The sequence below is a fragment of the Gasterosteus aculeatus genome, chromosome 18 (genome assembly GCF_964276395.1).
Source record: "Gasterosteus aculeatus chromosome 18, fGasAcu3.hap1.1, whole genome shotgun sequence".
Classification (NCBI taxonomy): domain Eukaryota; kingdom Metazoa; phylum Chordata; class Actinopteri; order Perciformes; family Gasterosteidae; genus Gasterosteus; species Gasterosteus aculeatus.
Window position 1 is genome coordinate 6092076 of NC_135706.1, and position 16691 is coordinate 6108766.

At 42.8% G+C, this 16691-nt stretch overlaps 1 protein-coding gene across 1 annotated transcript in view; it reads right to left on the reverse strand.

Moving 5' to 3' along the window:
- LOC120807940 (exostosin-1) overlaps positions 1 to 11902 on the reverse strand; it is a 182567-nt gene extending 170665 nt beyond the window's left edge. The window contains exons 1-3 of the mRNA XM_078093028.1: positions 11058 to 11902; positions 9879 to 10364; positions 8406 to 9157 (exon numbers count right to left, since the gene is read on the reverse strand). Of these exons, the coding sequence (XP_077949154.1) occupies positions 8406 to 9157; positions 9879 to 10163 (1037 nt within the window). The 5' untranslated portion in view covers positions 10164 to 10364; positions 11058 to 11902. The remainder of the gene's footprint in view (positions 1 to 8405; positions 9158 to 9878; positions 10365 to 11057) is intronic.
- Between the last annotated feature and the right edge of the window lie 4789 nt (positions 11903 to 16691).

Here is a 16691-nt window from a genome sequence, read left to right on the forward strand (position 1 = left end):
ACGATGTTGTTCTCCCAGGAACGGGCCCTTATCAAGAGACAAGTGGTTCTAATTCAAGCTTTCCTTTCATTTTTTAACATCTACAGCTCTTTCAAAATTGAGAAACTAGTTCTGCAAATGCAACCTGTCTCCTATAAACTGTACTAATCTGTGTTCCCCAATTTGATGGAAGACGTAATGGTTGAATGGCAGAGGAGCGTCATTGTTTTACCTCCTCCGCTCTCTCACTGGCTACTGGTGGCTGCCGTGCTCACGTACCATGCTGTGAATGGATGGGGTACAGTCTACATCCAGGACATGGTCAAACCCGACATCCCGACCCGCACACTCCGCTCTGCATCTGCAAAACTGCTCTTCCCTCCCTCACTGAGAGAAAACACTCGACTACACTCTAAAAAATGTCACCGTAAATTAACGGTATTTTACTGGCAGCAAGGACGCCAGGAATTTACCTTTATTTTACGGTATAATACCGTAAATGGTTTTTACACTATGTTACCGTAAAATTGATTATTGTATGTTACTGTAAACTTGAACGAATTTTACTGTGAATTAACTGCAATTTACTGGCAGTCGACGCTAGTAACTTACTGTTTTATTTACAGTGCCCTACCGTAATTATGGTATGTTGTCGTATATTGGATCACAGTTTGTTACCATATGATTACTGTTTTTGTGTTATAAATACCAGAATGTTACCGTTTACTTATAACAGTATACTTTTGCATTTAATTCCCCACAAATTAAAGAAAGACAACCAAACTCATTTCGTCATTTCGTCACATTCAGGAGCAGTCGGTCACGATTAACACTCAAATGACTTTTAGGCAATGAACACTTTGAATAATACAAATATTTATAATCTTTACATTCCAACCACTGAAACGACAGCAAAGGCGTCGCATGGGATAGAGAGGGTGTGTTGTGCAGCACAAGGTTGGCGATTAGAATCCTGGCTGCTCCCTGTGCCAAGTTGAAGTGTCACTGAACAAGACACCTAACCCCCAATAACTCCACATAAAATTATGTCAAACCATGGGCGTTTTGGATAAAAGTGACAGCTGCATGTATAGTCATGTCCTGTTAGTCAAAGTCATCATCATATATCATGAAATACTGTCTCATTATGATGACTTACAAGACCTGCTTTTCAGTGGCTGACATGGGCTTCCATATATTAACCTACAAAAGATGTAGATGGATTGTGATTCACTGCCCTTGTATGTGTATTTCCACCACTTCATAAAATATATGTAACATGCAGTTGAATCACGGTAGTGTGCTATTATTGTAAATTGACAGGTTTAACTGTTTATTCATGACATTGGCCGTTAATTTACAAGCAAGGGATGGAAATTTAACTGTATGTTACAGTTACAGTTATGTTTGAATGCACTTATTGTAAGTCACTTTGGATAAAGGCTTCAGCTAAATGAAATGTAATGTAAAAGTTGAAATGATCCATCTTTTACGGGGCAGAATTATCATTCATTTAGGTTCCTATTTTTGGATACCGTTTTAAAACCTAAATATTGTCTCTTTTATGCTCTGCTCTGAGAAAGTTGCTCCATATATTCCTGTCTGTTGGCTGTCTGCTGCTGAGAGGCGAGTGTGCAGCCAATTCAGTTGCCTGCTGCCTGGAGATCCTAGAGTTCTCCTATTTACAAAAAAAAAAAAGTAATTGCATCAATCCAACAAATGTTTATGATCCCAGTTTGTGATGTTCACATGTGACCACTCGCCCTTTGATACATTAACTTCTTCTCCCTGTTGAGACTGACTTGAGGGTCAGCTGAAATAAAGCCACGGTCTTCCCGCTCTAAATGCCAATCTATGTTTGGCTTTCACAGCCCCATTAACCATTAACCTCCATTCGGCTGCTGATTGGCTGCCGTTGTCGAGTCAGACGTGATCAATAGAGCTTCCTTTCACCCTGCGGCCGGCCTTGGCAGAAGCCTTTCTGCTGTATTGATGGGTTCAGCTGCTGGCTGAGAAACCTGCAGGCGGTAAAAGGCCCCCAAAAAGATCCTGTAAAAACTATTTTCATCTGATTGTATAGTTTGTGATGAACGTTATCTACAAATCTTGATAACGTTCACAAGAACAAAATATTATTTTGGTTTACTGCAGCTGGGTGCTGTTGGATTTCCAAGGAGGAGAACACAAACTATTTCAGAGAGATGCCTGGATTAAAAATTCTTTTTAAATTGCTTTAAAAAACGCATTTCCAATTTAGATTTCATTTAGTTTCTTCCAGCTGCTGCTCAAAGTTATTATTATATCTGGCTCAAAATAGAGGGAAATAGTATTTGCTCCCATCAAATCACATCGCAGGCCAGTCTTATCCATCATTTGTAGCATCTCTTGCCTACAAAATATATGATGCGAGGTAATTCCTCAGTAAGCTAGGAGATATTCTTGCGTGAGTCAAAAGACCGAAGTATCCAAAGCAGGGCGGGGGGAGTTGGACCGGTCCAGAAAACTCCAAACTATCAGCTGTTTGTTCCCCCCATGTTGACTTACTTGTCACCTAACTTGAACCCAACCGACATCTTTTGCTCCATCTAACCAAGTAGGTTTGTTGACTAACTAATATTATTCCCCCATTGTTTCTTAAAACTGACCAATTTGTTTTACTGCCTAAACTAAACCGTAACAATGCAGCAAGCTTGTAATTGATTATGAAGGAAATGCGTCACATTATTAAACAAGTATGCGACAGAAAAGATCTTTGATCAAGTAAACTACATTTATGTTGAATTTAAGAAATTACATTAAATCTTTAAATTTTTGAGAAACCTTTGATGATACAATCTTGTAAGATGATCAAGCGATAAGACAGTAGAACCTCAGTGAGGCGGCGTCGTTAACCGCGTTTCAAAAGGGCCGAAGGAATGAACTTTGAGCTTGTGAAGCAATATCTGCAATTCCACGACAATTACAAATTACACGACAAAACTGCTGAAGATCGTGGTGTGATTTTAATTGAAAATGTTATTTAATTATGGATAACAACTCGCTTTGATGTATAAATAAGATGATGGATCCTCGTGTCAGTTCATCACCATAGTCCAAGATCAATTGTGCAACATCCTATAATCCAAAATAAAACTGGAAAACAAGAGATTTGGTTTGTCCTGTTTTCTCTTTCTTTGGCCTGTTTTCTCTCTGTTTAATTAGGATGCAAATTGGTCAAACATCAAGGGTCTGAATTTGTTTCTCCGCCCCAACACCCAAAAAAGAACTGGCAGACTCTCTTATTATTCCTCACGGGGCTCTTCATCATGACGGCGGGATAAACCTTTTCCACGCTTTAGTTCGACAAGGGGAGGAAGAGGGAGAAGGAGACTGAATGAAGGAGGAAGAGGAGAAGGCGAAGAGAGGAGGATGTGGAGTGAGGGAGCTAAGTGCCAGCAAGGAGAGATGACATTGACTTTTATGATATGCTCTAATAGAACATCTCACAACAAGGCCAGGACAAAATACGACACACACAAAACACGACTATGCTAGTCGACCCGCCGGACACCCACATGCCCACCGCTGACATTTTAATTAATACTGTCAGACCCTTTTCTCCTGTCATACATATTGAATTCTGCAGCTGCCAAACATGCACAGATGTGACAGCAGCTGTGTTTCCATCTGAGGGTGTTTATGCATTCCGGGATGCATTAAATTAGAAGGAGTACATGATGACTAATTCATTCACCGTCTTTACTTTGCTCATTATGAAACAATTAGTGATGGAGACAAATTTGTAAAAAAAAAAGTTGCGTGAGTGATCGTGTGAGCACTGAGTGGAAAATAAAGATGAACGTGTGCTCGCTGCTCTCATCGGTGCTGCAAGAAGAGGCATTTGGGTCTTCTGTTTACTGCGAGAAACTTTCATTTTTCTTGATTTTAGGGTAATCCCCGAGGATAATACGGCTTCCGTGCACCCAAGTTCCTCTGAAAACATTAATTTTACTGCGGCCGGTCTGAGAGTCTGCCCGTCCTGGTCCTGGTCCTGGTTCTCCCGGGTCTCCCGTTCAGCTGAGAGGGTTTCTCACCGATGACAAACATTAAGCTATAAAGAAATGGCCAATCTTCTGACAGATGGACTTGCTTAGATATGTAAACCACACCGAAGGAACAGTACCAGTTCAAAGTTTAGCACATAATGGTGCAATGTGAAAGTACCTATAACTTTTAAAACTTTTGCATTAAATTAGCAATAGTTGCTGTCCTTTGAGAAGGATTTAACTTCTCAAAGTGTCAAAAACACACGCTTGTTTTCATCTGACGGGAAATCTTGAAAAACTGTAATCTGAAATCCATAATCTGAGTAACTAAAGTTTCTGTAATGCAGAAAAAGGACAATATTTGTAATCTGTAATCAAAGTAGAAATATAAAGCAAAACCACTCAATTTCTGTCTCTCAAATGTGTTCTCATGCAGCTAAAGTTATATTCCACCGCTGGCTAACACGGTAACCATGATATTACCGGCTGATAAAATGTCAGATGTGGGGGGGTTTAGCTTTAGTGGCGAAAAGGTCAGTTGCTACTTAAAACGATATGAAGCTTGCAGTAACATTTTGGTTTGGCATTCGCTATTCTCAGTACTGTCATCGAGGTTGTTTACACTGACATCCCCAAAGTCGCTATGACATGAAGAGATCTGGAAACAAACTTTGCCTGCTTCAATCGATTAAATTACACCTAATGCACATTCAATCTGGTAAAAATGTATCAAAAATGTAAAAAATGTTTCAAGAACTTTTTGAAAACATTGCTAAATTAATGGAACCCGGTGGCATTGAAATCCCATGTGCTGCTGCTGCCACGGGGCCTGCAGAGGAAAGTTGAAGAGTCGAGGAGAAACAAAAAGGGAAAACTAAAATTGCTAAATAGCTGCAAGGTTTCATAGAGATAAAAAATAGAAAGAAAGAAAAGAGAAGATCGATGATCAGAGAGCGGAAGAAGTAGGAGAAGTGTATAGATTTACCGTATACAATCAGCTGGACGCCTCTCCTCACGTTTGACCTTCCTTCCTCTTCTCTCCAACTACTTGATAAAGTGTTTTATTACTTGCTTCTACCAACACATTGCTTTTGGAACAAAAGGTATTCATTTCATCCTCCTGGTACCCAACGCTCTTTGGAGAGACACTTCTGTGCGGCGAGGTTTTAATTGGTGGAGCTGGGCTTTTATCTGCATGGAGTGAAAAAGCCTGAGCGCAATCCAGCGGCGCTCGGCGGGAGGTGAGATCTCTATCTATCCCCCTTCATTTACAGATTAATTCAATTGGAGGGCAATTATCGACCGCCCGAGGCTCCAAGATCCTCCTCGGTTCCTGTTCTCATCGGGGAGGCTGGCTGTGTTGGATCTGTCCCCGACTGGTCTGTGAGATGTCTATATTCATGCGCTGTGTGTGTAAAACACCAGAGCAGGCGGCGGCAAGCAGACAAACGGGCTTTCTCCGTCACAACATCACGGTTCAAAGGGACTGTGAGGCTGCGCTGTTTGCATTGCTTCAGTTTGACTTTGCGTCGTTTTCAGCGACCTGTGATTCCTTTTCAAAGGCCGCCAGTGCGTTGTCGGGAGTGAAGAGGGAAAATAACAATGTACTCTTTAAAAGTGCACCCGGCAAGCCTGACGTGCGTCATCGATAACTGAGGTAGAGAATTTTAAGACTAATTTAAATCCCTGATTGTTGTCATTAGCACGGTTTGTCCCCTGTGAATCCTGCTGATGAACATTAAATTACAAGATACATGCTTTTCCTTTTGGATTTTTCTTTTAGCCTCAATCATTGTGGCCGCAAAACATTTCCAAAAATCAGACAACATAAATATTGTAATGTCAGAGCTGGAAGTCCAGACCCGTTTGTCTGATAGTTAGTTCATGTAATGAACAAATTTAATGACTGACACCAAATCAATCAATGCTTTTATCATAGTTCATCAGCTTTAGAAGTCATTTTTATAAAAAGGAGATTAAGATCGGAACTTTCAAAGTACTTTGGGTTCCGCTGTTCAGTGAACAAGAGAGAAGAAGGAAATGAAAGAGCTAATCTCAGTGCCACTTTTTGCTTTTGTTATTGGATATCAGGCGAATGCCACATAGAGAATGGATTAATGTAGCATTCATTTAGTAAAGGAGCCTCTTGAGCACTTTCTGTTTCATTAATGGCCTCTATTGATCACCCCCTTTGTGTTTAATGTGGCAGAAAGTGTTCACTGTTGGATTGTCTCTTCTCGAGCACCTTTTACATGAAGTACGTCGCCCATGCTGGAACCAAAGCCATTTGCCTTTTCTTCACTATAAAAGCTGCTACCGTGTGCTCATAAAACCACCAGTACATTCATTAATACAAAACGCAGAGTACAGCCGGCTAATATACACAGGCTTCGCCGTGGAGGAAAGAGCTGCCCCAGTGTTGCTGCTGCTTTAATGTCACGCTCGCATTAATAGCAACAACCTTTTCACAACAAGAGACACCGAAATCGAGAACAGAATGTCCTAACACACACACACACACACACACACACACACACACAATGATAGAAGATAAAAGTTTAAAGCAAGACGTTGTTCGGAGAGCACAAAGGATCACATAACGAATCCCCTTTTTCTGTTGTTGTGATGTTTTTTATTCTCAAACGGTTGCCTATTGCAGAGCGTGCTCTGCGATGCGGAATATCCTGAGCCAAGATGATTAGTCCGTTCACCGTTCATTTTTCGCTTTAATTTCAAGGTTTTTATATTCAAATTGCATGAAGAACAGACAAACGGGGCTCTTTGTAGAATCAGCCTCCTATTTTTAGAGGACAAAAATGCTTTTAGAAAATTAACATAAAACTTTAATAAAGTCGTGGTACTTAGAACTTAGTCGTTTATCATTTGCAGCCAGTGACTGCAGGGTTCTATATTAGAGCTATGCACCACTAAAATCAGAAGAAATTACCACACTGATGAAATATAAAATTATAGTGAGTATAAAAATCCACCTAAAGGGAAGAATAGAAGCGGTTTCAAGTTGACGGCAAGAGGAGACGTGTGTGAATCCTTCTGATTCTAGTTCATTTGATGAAATTGCACTTTCTTGTTTCTTGTTCTTCTGAGTTTTGTATCCTTAAGTCGCTTTGGATGAAAGCGTCGGCTAAATGACATGTAATGTGATGTAGTCGTCAGGTGTAGTCGACAGGTGCCAATTAAGGATCAAATATAGTCAGACCAACAATCGGATCATCATGTCACAATGATGGGTAAAAAATGTGTACATTCTGCCAAAAAACAGAAGACTTAATTTGATGGAAATGTGTGGGATTCTTTGCATTTTCTCATCCTACTCGCATGTAGAGACGTCCTAGTGCGCCTTTCTAATTCATTACCTGCTGAGATTTCTCACAATTCACTCCATTAAGTCAAAGCCAGTTTCAATTTGGATATTGGTCTGCTGGATGTTTTCCTATTGATATAGTGATATGAGACTTATTGAAATAAAGATCCTAGAGGCACAGTTACATTAACCACTTTGCTGGGGAATCATTGAATTGTTTCCAACCCCTCAGAAAGGCATTAACCTCCCATGTGATGCCCTCGCTGTACTTTACTGCAGGGACTCTTTGGCTTCAATTACCTTCGAATAAAACAAGACTGCATTGGCAAATGTGTTTCCATGGAACTCTTTTTTTTACTTCTGGATCCTGTTTTTTTTTCCTATGGTTCTCTGCAATATCTAAGGCTAAAATATTGAACAGATGACTCTTGGGCCAACGTATCAAAGAATAATACGCTGATCCCATTTATCTCTGCATGCACTGGTTTTCCTCCTTTTCGGCTGTTAATTGTTGACAAGATTTTCCTTTTCGGCGCAGATCACTTTCCCCTCAATTGGCTGCCTCTCCTGCTGCACTCTCTCTTATTCATTAAAAGCACATTCTCTTACTCTGAGAACCTCACCTCGCCACACAATGGGGAAATGTGTGCATGAAAGCACCCAACTGCTTTCCTCCAATCAGAGAAGAGGCATTTCGTGCACAGAGGTTCGTCCCTGACACTTTCGAGCAGGCAAGTTGCCAGCCAATAAACCACATTTGCAATGATCGGCAGCATTAGCTGGCCGACACCACTGCGCACAAGCACAACCAGTGCTTGTGAGGAGCTGTAATGATGTGTAACTAACCCGCTGCTTTTCCAATGACCAACGGGAAAATAAGAGCCAATAATGAGACAACTGTCACAGTCCTGCTCTCCTTGCAGGATGACAAACCAGCAACAAGCAAGCAACAACTCTGCAAGGTATATTGAGACAGTAATAACAGAGAGATCTTCAAAAGAGTTACTCTTTCTAAATAGAAATGAAAGCACGTTCGGAAGAAACAACGGAAGGTAAAGAGATAAAAAAAAAAGACCTACTTGAGGTATTCTTCATTATCTCTGTCACACCGAGAGTCCTTGTGTTTCTCCCAGTCCTTGCCATGTTTACATGTGGTCAGCAGAATAATATCTTCCCCGTTGTGGATGTGATATAGAGCATTTCTCGTTTCCGATCCGATGCCAGTTAGGTATCGCTTCCCTTTGAAAACCAGCAGGTATTTCCTGGAAGGCGGTGCATCGTTGAGCATCAGATAACCTATGCCCCCTCCTTTTAGCGGGTGATCCTTGGAGAACAGGGGGATAGAGATATCAAAGTTGGGTCGGAAGTTGACCATATCAGCGCTGGCCTTGGCCAGCATCGCTTGGCCCACCTCAAAGCCCAGATCCTCTGTATAGTCCGGCCAGGTGCCCGAGTAGAGGTTGAATATGAGGTGGTTCCTTCCATCGTTCCACGTCGGCAGGTTCTGTATTCGCAGCCTGACGTTCTGAACGTACTGAGCCGAGAGCTGGTCCCTGTCCAACGTGTCCACAGCCAGAATGAACAGACAGGCCCTCGTTGGGTCCTTGGTGTGGAAGCGAGACTCCTCGATGGACGTCAGGATCTTCTGGTAGGTCTCGGAGATCTCGTCCCCTCTCTGCGGTGGGTAGATGTAAACCCTGAAGCCCGACTGGCAGCGAGCAAAGTCGAAGCAGGTCTCCATGCGGCAGCGCTTGTTCTTGTAGATGATGTCGCGGATCGCACGTCGCTCACGAGGTGAGGTGTGCTGGTGATGGAGCTGAGGACTGTCCTCCTGTACACAAGGACACACACAGTAAGGGCTACCCAAAGCAAAGCACAGTTATTACATCATTACATTGTTACTTTATGCCATCTAGCTTAGGGTTTCACTGCTGTGTTCTGTGACTGAACTACACCGACTCCCACTTCCGGTCCACACAAGACGATAAAGGGGGACTGTCCTTCACTCCACTGAAGTAGTTGTTCCAAAACATCCTAGCTTGTGACCATTTAAGGCACAGCGAACGCCACATAGCTCTCCATACGTGTTTTGACAGGCAAAAGCACCGCATGAGAAAATATAGATTGTGTTGATCTATTTCTCCAACCCTCTTTCATGGATTGTACGGTGCTGTTTTCCGTTTAAGCGGATGCTAAGAATTGTGGGCAGTTCAGCCAAGCAGTGACGTTCTTTTCTCAGATTGTATCATTTGAATCATTTTTTAGGCTTGAGGACTCGTTCATAAATTTCACAATTAATAAAGCAAAGACCTTTTCATCTTTCTAGACTTGTTTGATCGTGGGGATTCATCATATTGTGACCCCCGTGGCCGTAAAGCTTTGCAACCAAAACCATCATCCAGCTTTAAACCAATTCTCTATGAGTTAGTGAAATGTATCCACAGAGAATGCGGCCTACTGCACTTTTACCTTTGTTACGTAAAGTGATACCTTAGTAAACTTGTATGATGGAGTGTTCCTATGTTTTGGTATCTGAATACATTTCCGTCTACCTCCTGCTCTCCCCCCTCCAGGTACGGCTCCAGCAGCTCGGTCGACTCTGGCCAGTGCCTGGGCGGTCTGGAAGGGCTTCTCTGGGGCAGGGGCTGGTGCTGGTGCACCTCCCGGTTCTGGTGGTAGTACTGGTATTCCTGCTGGTGGTACTGGGGGTACTGGGGTAACTGCTGATATTGATATGGCTGCTGCTGGAATTCCCCGATTTGCAGACCCCACAGATATATGAGGAAGAGAAGACCGGCCCCCACAGACACAAGCAGGTACCGCTTCTTAGCCTGCATGTGTGCTGTGGGGGGACGGAGGGGGAAAGGAGGAGGTTGTAGAGAAAAGGATAAATAGTAAAGGGGGGAAAGAAGTTCAAGAAGGGAAGGAAGAGGAACTAGGAAATGATGAGGAGAGGATCTGAAGCGAAGAAGACAAAGATCCGCTTGACCCACAGGGCAGCCTCTATTCACAGCTCGTCATTTTGGGGTCTTGAGTCACTTAAAGAAAAGAAGAAAAAAATGTTTTAATTAAAATTAATTGAAGAGAAGAAGAAAGTCATCTACAAATCATTTTCTTTTTTAAGTTAAAACTACTTGTGTGCAGGAAAAGCGGTTTGAGGATGGATGGATGGAAGTTAAAACTATACATTGACACAAAAGAAAAATGAAAAAGCTACACTGAAACCGTGTGGCTCTGTTCCTCTAATAACCTGTTCTTCTAATCCGTCGGATATCATCAGCTGTGGTCGATAAACAAATTTTAGTGAACAATATTTAGGTTAGATAAATGCATGAAATTTCCCACACAAAAAATGGTTTAAACATAAAGTCCATTGATGCATGTCAGCTCTTTGATGCCTTTATAATATGTGGGTAAACATGCAAATCTACTTAAACTTGTCATGTTTTTTTTGTCATTTGTTTGCCTTTAGTAAATATTCAATATGACTAAACTTCACAAAACACGTTTTCATCAGCATCTCCATGACTAAAATATGAGGCAACTCGTTCAGAATGAAACAGTTGTAATAATGAGATTCTTGGAGTTCCAACCGCCATTCATGTAAAAAAAAAAAACGTTTTTATAAACACTCAAATATCACTAAAATAATAACGATTTATTTTTCTTTTCTATTTGTCGGTGGCAATCCATGAATGCAGAGCAATCTCTAAACCCTCGTACTGGCTTACTTGTTTACCGGGAACACGTGTGGTCCCAGGAAGGGATCGGAACATCCGCCGCTCTCCCCGCCAGCCCGAGCACGACTGCGCGGTTCGGCTCCACATTCTCCAGCTCCAACCCTCGAACATCCGATCACAAAGCCACCCAAAAGTCACGAAACGTTATGCACGTGAGCCACACGTGGACGGGGTAGAGGCGAGTCACTGAGCTCTGCGTCCGCGGATAAACCCGGACAGCTTCACCGGTAGCATCCTCCCACGCGTACCGGTGCCAAACTTTCCTTTACGGCGTCCACGACAGCATGCGTTAAAAGAGGCGCGTGCACGCGCGTTCAACGACAGCCGTCCCTCTTTCAAAACGAAAAAGAAAAGCCCAGACAGAAGACCCAAAGTTTGCAATCAAAAGCTCGCCGCCACTTGTGTGCTGGGTGGCGAATAAACAAGAGAGTATCAGATAAAAGAAACGTAGGATCCGAAGAGACGCGCTTGGATAAAGAATCCTGTTTGAAACGAGTCCACGGTTTGATTGGCAGGCACCGGTTTGGGTAACGGATCAAATGACCACCGCACCGGACAGGTGCACGCTGGATTTCTTCTGGATTATTCCATCCAGACCACTCGGCTCCAGCAGAACCCCCTTCCTCCGGTTTCCATCCTCACATCCTCAGTTGGATCTGCGCTGCGCCACCGAGCAGCAGCAGCACCGCTGATCAGACAGACAGCAGCGAGCCGGCAGACTGGGGGGGGCGAGGGGGGGCTTTGCCGATGATGGGGCACGGGAGCTCACCGTGATTCAGCGTCCCTCAGTCTGAGGTGAACGCTCTGTTTGTATCCGTTTGATGATGGATGATGTTGAGTGCTGATGAGGAGCCCTGATGCGCAGCATCCCGGAGCTCAAATGAACCAAAACCCATTCAGGAATGTTCCAAGTCCAGGATCCGCACGCGCGTTGTCCGCAAACAGGAGTTAAACACACTGCCGGGATATCAGGATACACCTCTAATAAGAGGTTTAATCTTTCCATCAGTTCGCAGAGTTGAGGCAGTTTTCCTGAAGTGCTCGGCACCTTGTAGCTGAATAAACCGAATTTTACTCTTAACTTATAAAGTTATTCTATCAAAAAAGATAAGGAATATTTTTTTCACCCCAAATTTGGGCCGAACTTTGTTGCAGAGTAAGTGTGCCTCGTTTGCTGCAATTGATACGCTTTATTAGAATCTCTTTAGGGAGACGATGAGTTGGTTACACATCTGGCTTGTCGGGGTTTAATGAATTGGCTCTTTTGCGAACTTAAACCACTTTTAATTAAGTCCAATGCTCATTAAATGGCTTAACGATTGAGATATTCGGCCCAATGAATCACGCCTGCTCGCTCATCTCTCCGGCCCTGCTGACCCGCTTCTGTTCTTCTTTTCAGAAGCCACTCAATGGAGGAGATTAATTTCATCATGATTTAAATATCTGTCATTGTTTTATGAATTAGATCGGCTATTTGCGGACGTACGGCTGTGAGGACATCATGTAGCAAACAGCGCCATCTTGCGGTTCGCCCTTCAGTCCACGCTTCAACTCACCGGCTGATTACAGCTGTTCAACTCCGTTTAAAATGAACACAAACCACTGACTTCTTCTCAGCCAACGCTGCAGCTTTGTGGTCCGTGTGCTCCGTAAACACTGGACAGACAAGGACTCAGCAAACTGCAAAGTAATATCCTAAAGCAGAATGATGACAGATGGGCCAGAGGTTGGAAACATTCAGTTTTCCCTTCTGCCACCTGTCTGATGTGACTGTTTAAGTTCAATTACATACATAATAATAGGGTTTGGAATTCATTGTATGACCGGCATTTACAGATCTTCAAAACTATTGTTACGCTGCTGGAGCGAAGTTGACATCTGCTGTATTTGAATCCATGTGATAACAATCTGTGCTGCTCTAAAAACAGCTTAAGGATCCCTGAAGATTCAGATTTTGCTCACTTTTGGTGAATTGAATAGGAGGCCAATGGAAGAACACTTTACTCGTATATATTGAGGGAATAGTTAATGGTAGTTTAATGATAGTATGTCGTGTAGAACCACCCCACATGACAATACAAGGGCGGACATAGGTGGCAATATTAAAACTTTGAGGTACCTGCTAGTTATACTAAAACTTTACATCTCAGTGACAAACATATTTCATGATTTCAATCTTAACACAAAATTTGATCAAGAATACTATAAACCACTTAGTAGGTTAAAGAGTAGCTAGAACTTATCTTAAGGCCATAGCTTCACATTCCTGCAAAATGAAGTGAAGTGAAATACGTGGCGTATGTTCCAGAGAAAGGAGCTATTTGAATCTTATAACACTGTGGATTAAAGCAACACGTATGTGTACTACAGCAGAATAAATCCACCCACATGACTTTGAATAGTGGGACTACACAGCTGTGCATTTGCGTGAGCACCATCGGTCTCCCGCTCTGCTCACCAGTTTTGTTTTCATTTACCTACACTGTGATAACTCTGGAGGATCGGCTGGTGTTGATGGCTTCATGGTCGATTAGGGGAAGATAAATCTGAAAAGGTCGCGAAGCAGCAGAGAGAGGGAGCGGGAACTAGACTTTGATCTGTTTCTGGTTTCACTCCATCGCTTTGCTTCCTCCACCTCCATCATCATCCATCATCAGTCTTCAAGCTCACGGGATCGTTGGAGTAAAATCTCTCCTCTCTCTGGTACCAGCTAATGGGACCAGACTGTCCATCCATCCATCCATTGTCAAACCGCTTATCCTGCACACAGGGTCGCGGGGGGGCTGGAGTCCATCCCAGCCAACTTCGGGCGATAGACAGGGTACACCCTGGATTGGTCGCCAGCCAATCGCAGGGCAACACAGAGACACACAACCAATCACACTCACATTCACACATCTACGGGCAATTTAAAGTCCCTAATTAACCTAATCCCCAGAGCATGTCTTTGGACTGTGGGAGGAAGCCGGAGAACCCGGAGAGAACCCACGCAGACACGGGGAGAACATGCAGACTCCACACAGAAAGGCCACTGGGCGGAATCGAACCCAGGACCTTCTTGCTGTGAGGCGACAGTGCTAACCACCACGCCACCGTGCCGCCCTTGACCAGACTGTTTCTTTTAGAAAACATCTTTCACATCGGTAACATTTTTACCGCAGCAGGATCCTGGTTCAGGTTCTCCTGCGCGTTTTGTTTCCTCCAGCAGGCCCAAAACACAGACTGGGCCTCCAGCAGTACGGTTTCCTCCAGCAGGACAGCGTAGGCGCCATTGACTCAAAATGAAGTACAGTGTGTGTTCACGTTGATCAGAGCTCCATGAAACTCAGGAACAGGTAACTTCAGGCTTTGACAAATTTGTTAATTTATCAAAGAATTATAGAATATCGTTTTACACTTCAATTTGAAGTATACTTCAATTTGACTTTTTTTATCAACAGAAGATTTGTCAAATTATTTGACAGTCAATCAAACATTTAATGAAAATAATAAGTAATTAAGTCCAAATTGAATGTTACAACTTGTCTTATGTGAGCATGACATATATAATAAAAACCATGTTACCAATATTTCAAGGAAATTAACAGCAATTTCAGCTGAAAATACCTTTTAATTATACTCACATGTGGGGAAATTCAATACCAGACAAACAATACTTTACAGAACTTGCGGTGGACATAATGTGGAAACTCCCTTGCTCTGCTTGTACACACACATTTTTGCAAAAGTGTGCCGTATTATTCTCTGCAACCAATCAGATCAGGCCGGGCTTTTTCGGGAGGGACACTAAAGAGGCCGGTACTAAAGCAGTGTTTTGGATAGAGAGCGAATAAATGTATCTAGAGACAAAAACGAATAACAGCATGTTCTAGTAGATTACCTCTAGAAATCCCCAAATACAAGAATGACCCTGAAAGTTAGCATCTCGTGTCCCTTTTAAAGTGAATTTTAACTGTGTCATCTGAGGACAACGTCGACGACTACACAAAAATGTTTCTGTTTCTTTTCCGTGGAAGACAAAAGAGTTTGAGTCTAAATCTTTGTTCAGTGTGCCATGCGGAACATTCGTCTAAATGCTAACAATGTTGACTGCTTCACATCATCGGCCAGGAGCACATGTAGACCTTCCTCCACAACACAACACGCACACAAACACGAAACAAAATCAATGGCTTTACTCAGGCTTGTTTGTTTACATCTAATGATTCAGGCTAACTCATAATGTAACACAAACACACACACGCACAGGAAGCCAGCTGGGCCACCAGCCGCTATAATACGGTGCGCTCCCTCTATGAATTTGAGGCTGCGGTGCAATTTCCTACCGTCCACATTTTCCGACCATCTGGCGCCGAACAAAACTCACAGAGTGAAGCTGTAATTATTTTACATGTGAGAGTCATAACGAAGCAACGGGTCGGCTGAAAGCTCCCTTCATTTACAGAAGCACACGAAGCAGGACATGCTTAACTGTTTAACATCACAAAGCCTCGTACATTATTTGGTGCACTTTCATTTACAGTACAAGAATAGTCTCAAACCAGAGAACAACTAGATTATTGTTACAAATAATACCTTCTCATTAAACAGTATCTAACACAGTCATGTATACTCTAAATGATCACACGTAAATCATTTCGTAATGATAATTCAGAAAAGGTCTTTTTACTGGAACACACATTTATTAACACAAACATTTTGGGACAACTGACCGAAAGTTGGTGAAGCTCGCTACACTTTTTACAAACTACTTTGTCTTGTTTTGCTGTAACAGAGTGACCAGCCTGACCGGGGACGGCGGCTCTATGCAGAGAGTCTTGTATGGCAGTGAGAAAGAAGTGCAGGTAGCACTTCTATTTCCTAATAATACAACTTTCAGCTTTGAGCGGTTCTAAAGGGTCCTGACTGATGATTTCTGCATGGCTCGGCGTTGCATCAGTCAGGGTCAGAGTCACAGGGAGCTGTGAGGGGAATGCATCACTCTGTTGCGCCTCGATGCATCTGCAGGGCAAACAGATTTTTTGGTGTCACGGCCACCGGCAGTGTGTGTAATCGATAAAAGGGACTCAGAGAATGCAGAGAAGCTCTTCCTCCTCTCCTCCTTCTTCTCACCTTTCACTTCTTCCCTTTCTATTTCAGCCTGGAGCTCCTGGCCTCATAACCACAACAGTGTTTCTAACACCACAACAGATCGGGGCAAAATATTTAATGAATTATCCAATTATGTGGAATAAATTGTGTGCTGTATCACATTCTACTGTGTTTTCGGTTCTAATTAAAACTGCCATCACATCGGCGTGCTCCAAATGAAACAATATGCTAAATCAATTTAGCAGTTATATAACGAATCCAATCAACGTTTCTTCCCGTTAAACTAAACAATACGCGTGCTTTTCTAAGCACCAATTTCATCCAATAGTAACGTGACATCAAGCAGAATGTAACTTTTTCCTGAAGGGTAAAAGAAGTCGCTTTAAATCCTTCATCCTAAATCTCCTATGCTCAAATGTACTGTGTTACAACATAAAGATGCTCTCCTCCGTTTCCGTTTCTGAACACCGACTGTCCGAGCTCACTCCTGCCGCTGCAGCCAGGCATTTAAATACCTCGGCGTGGTGTCTGTCT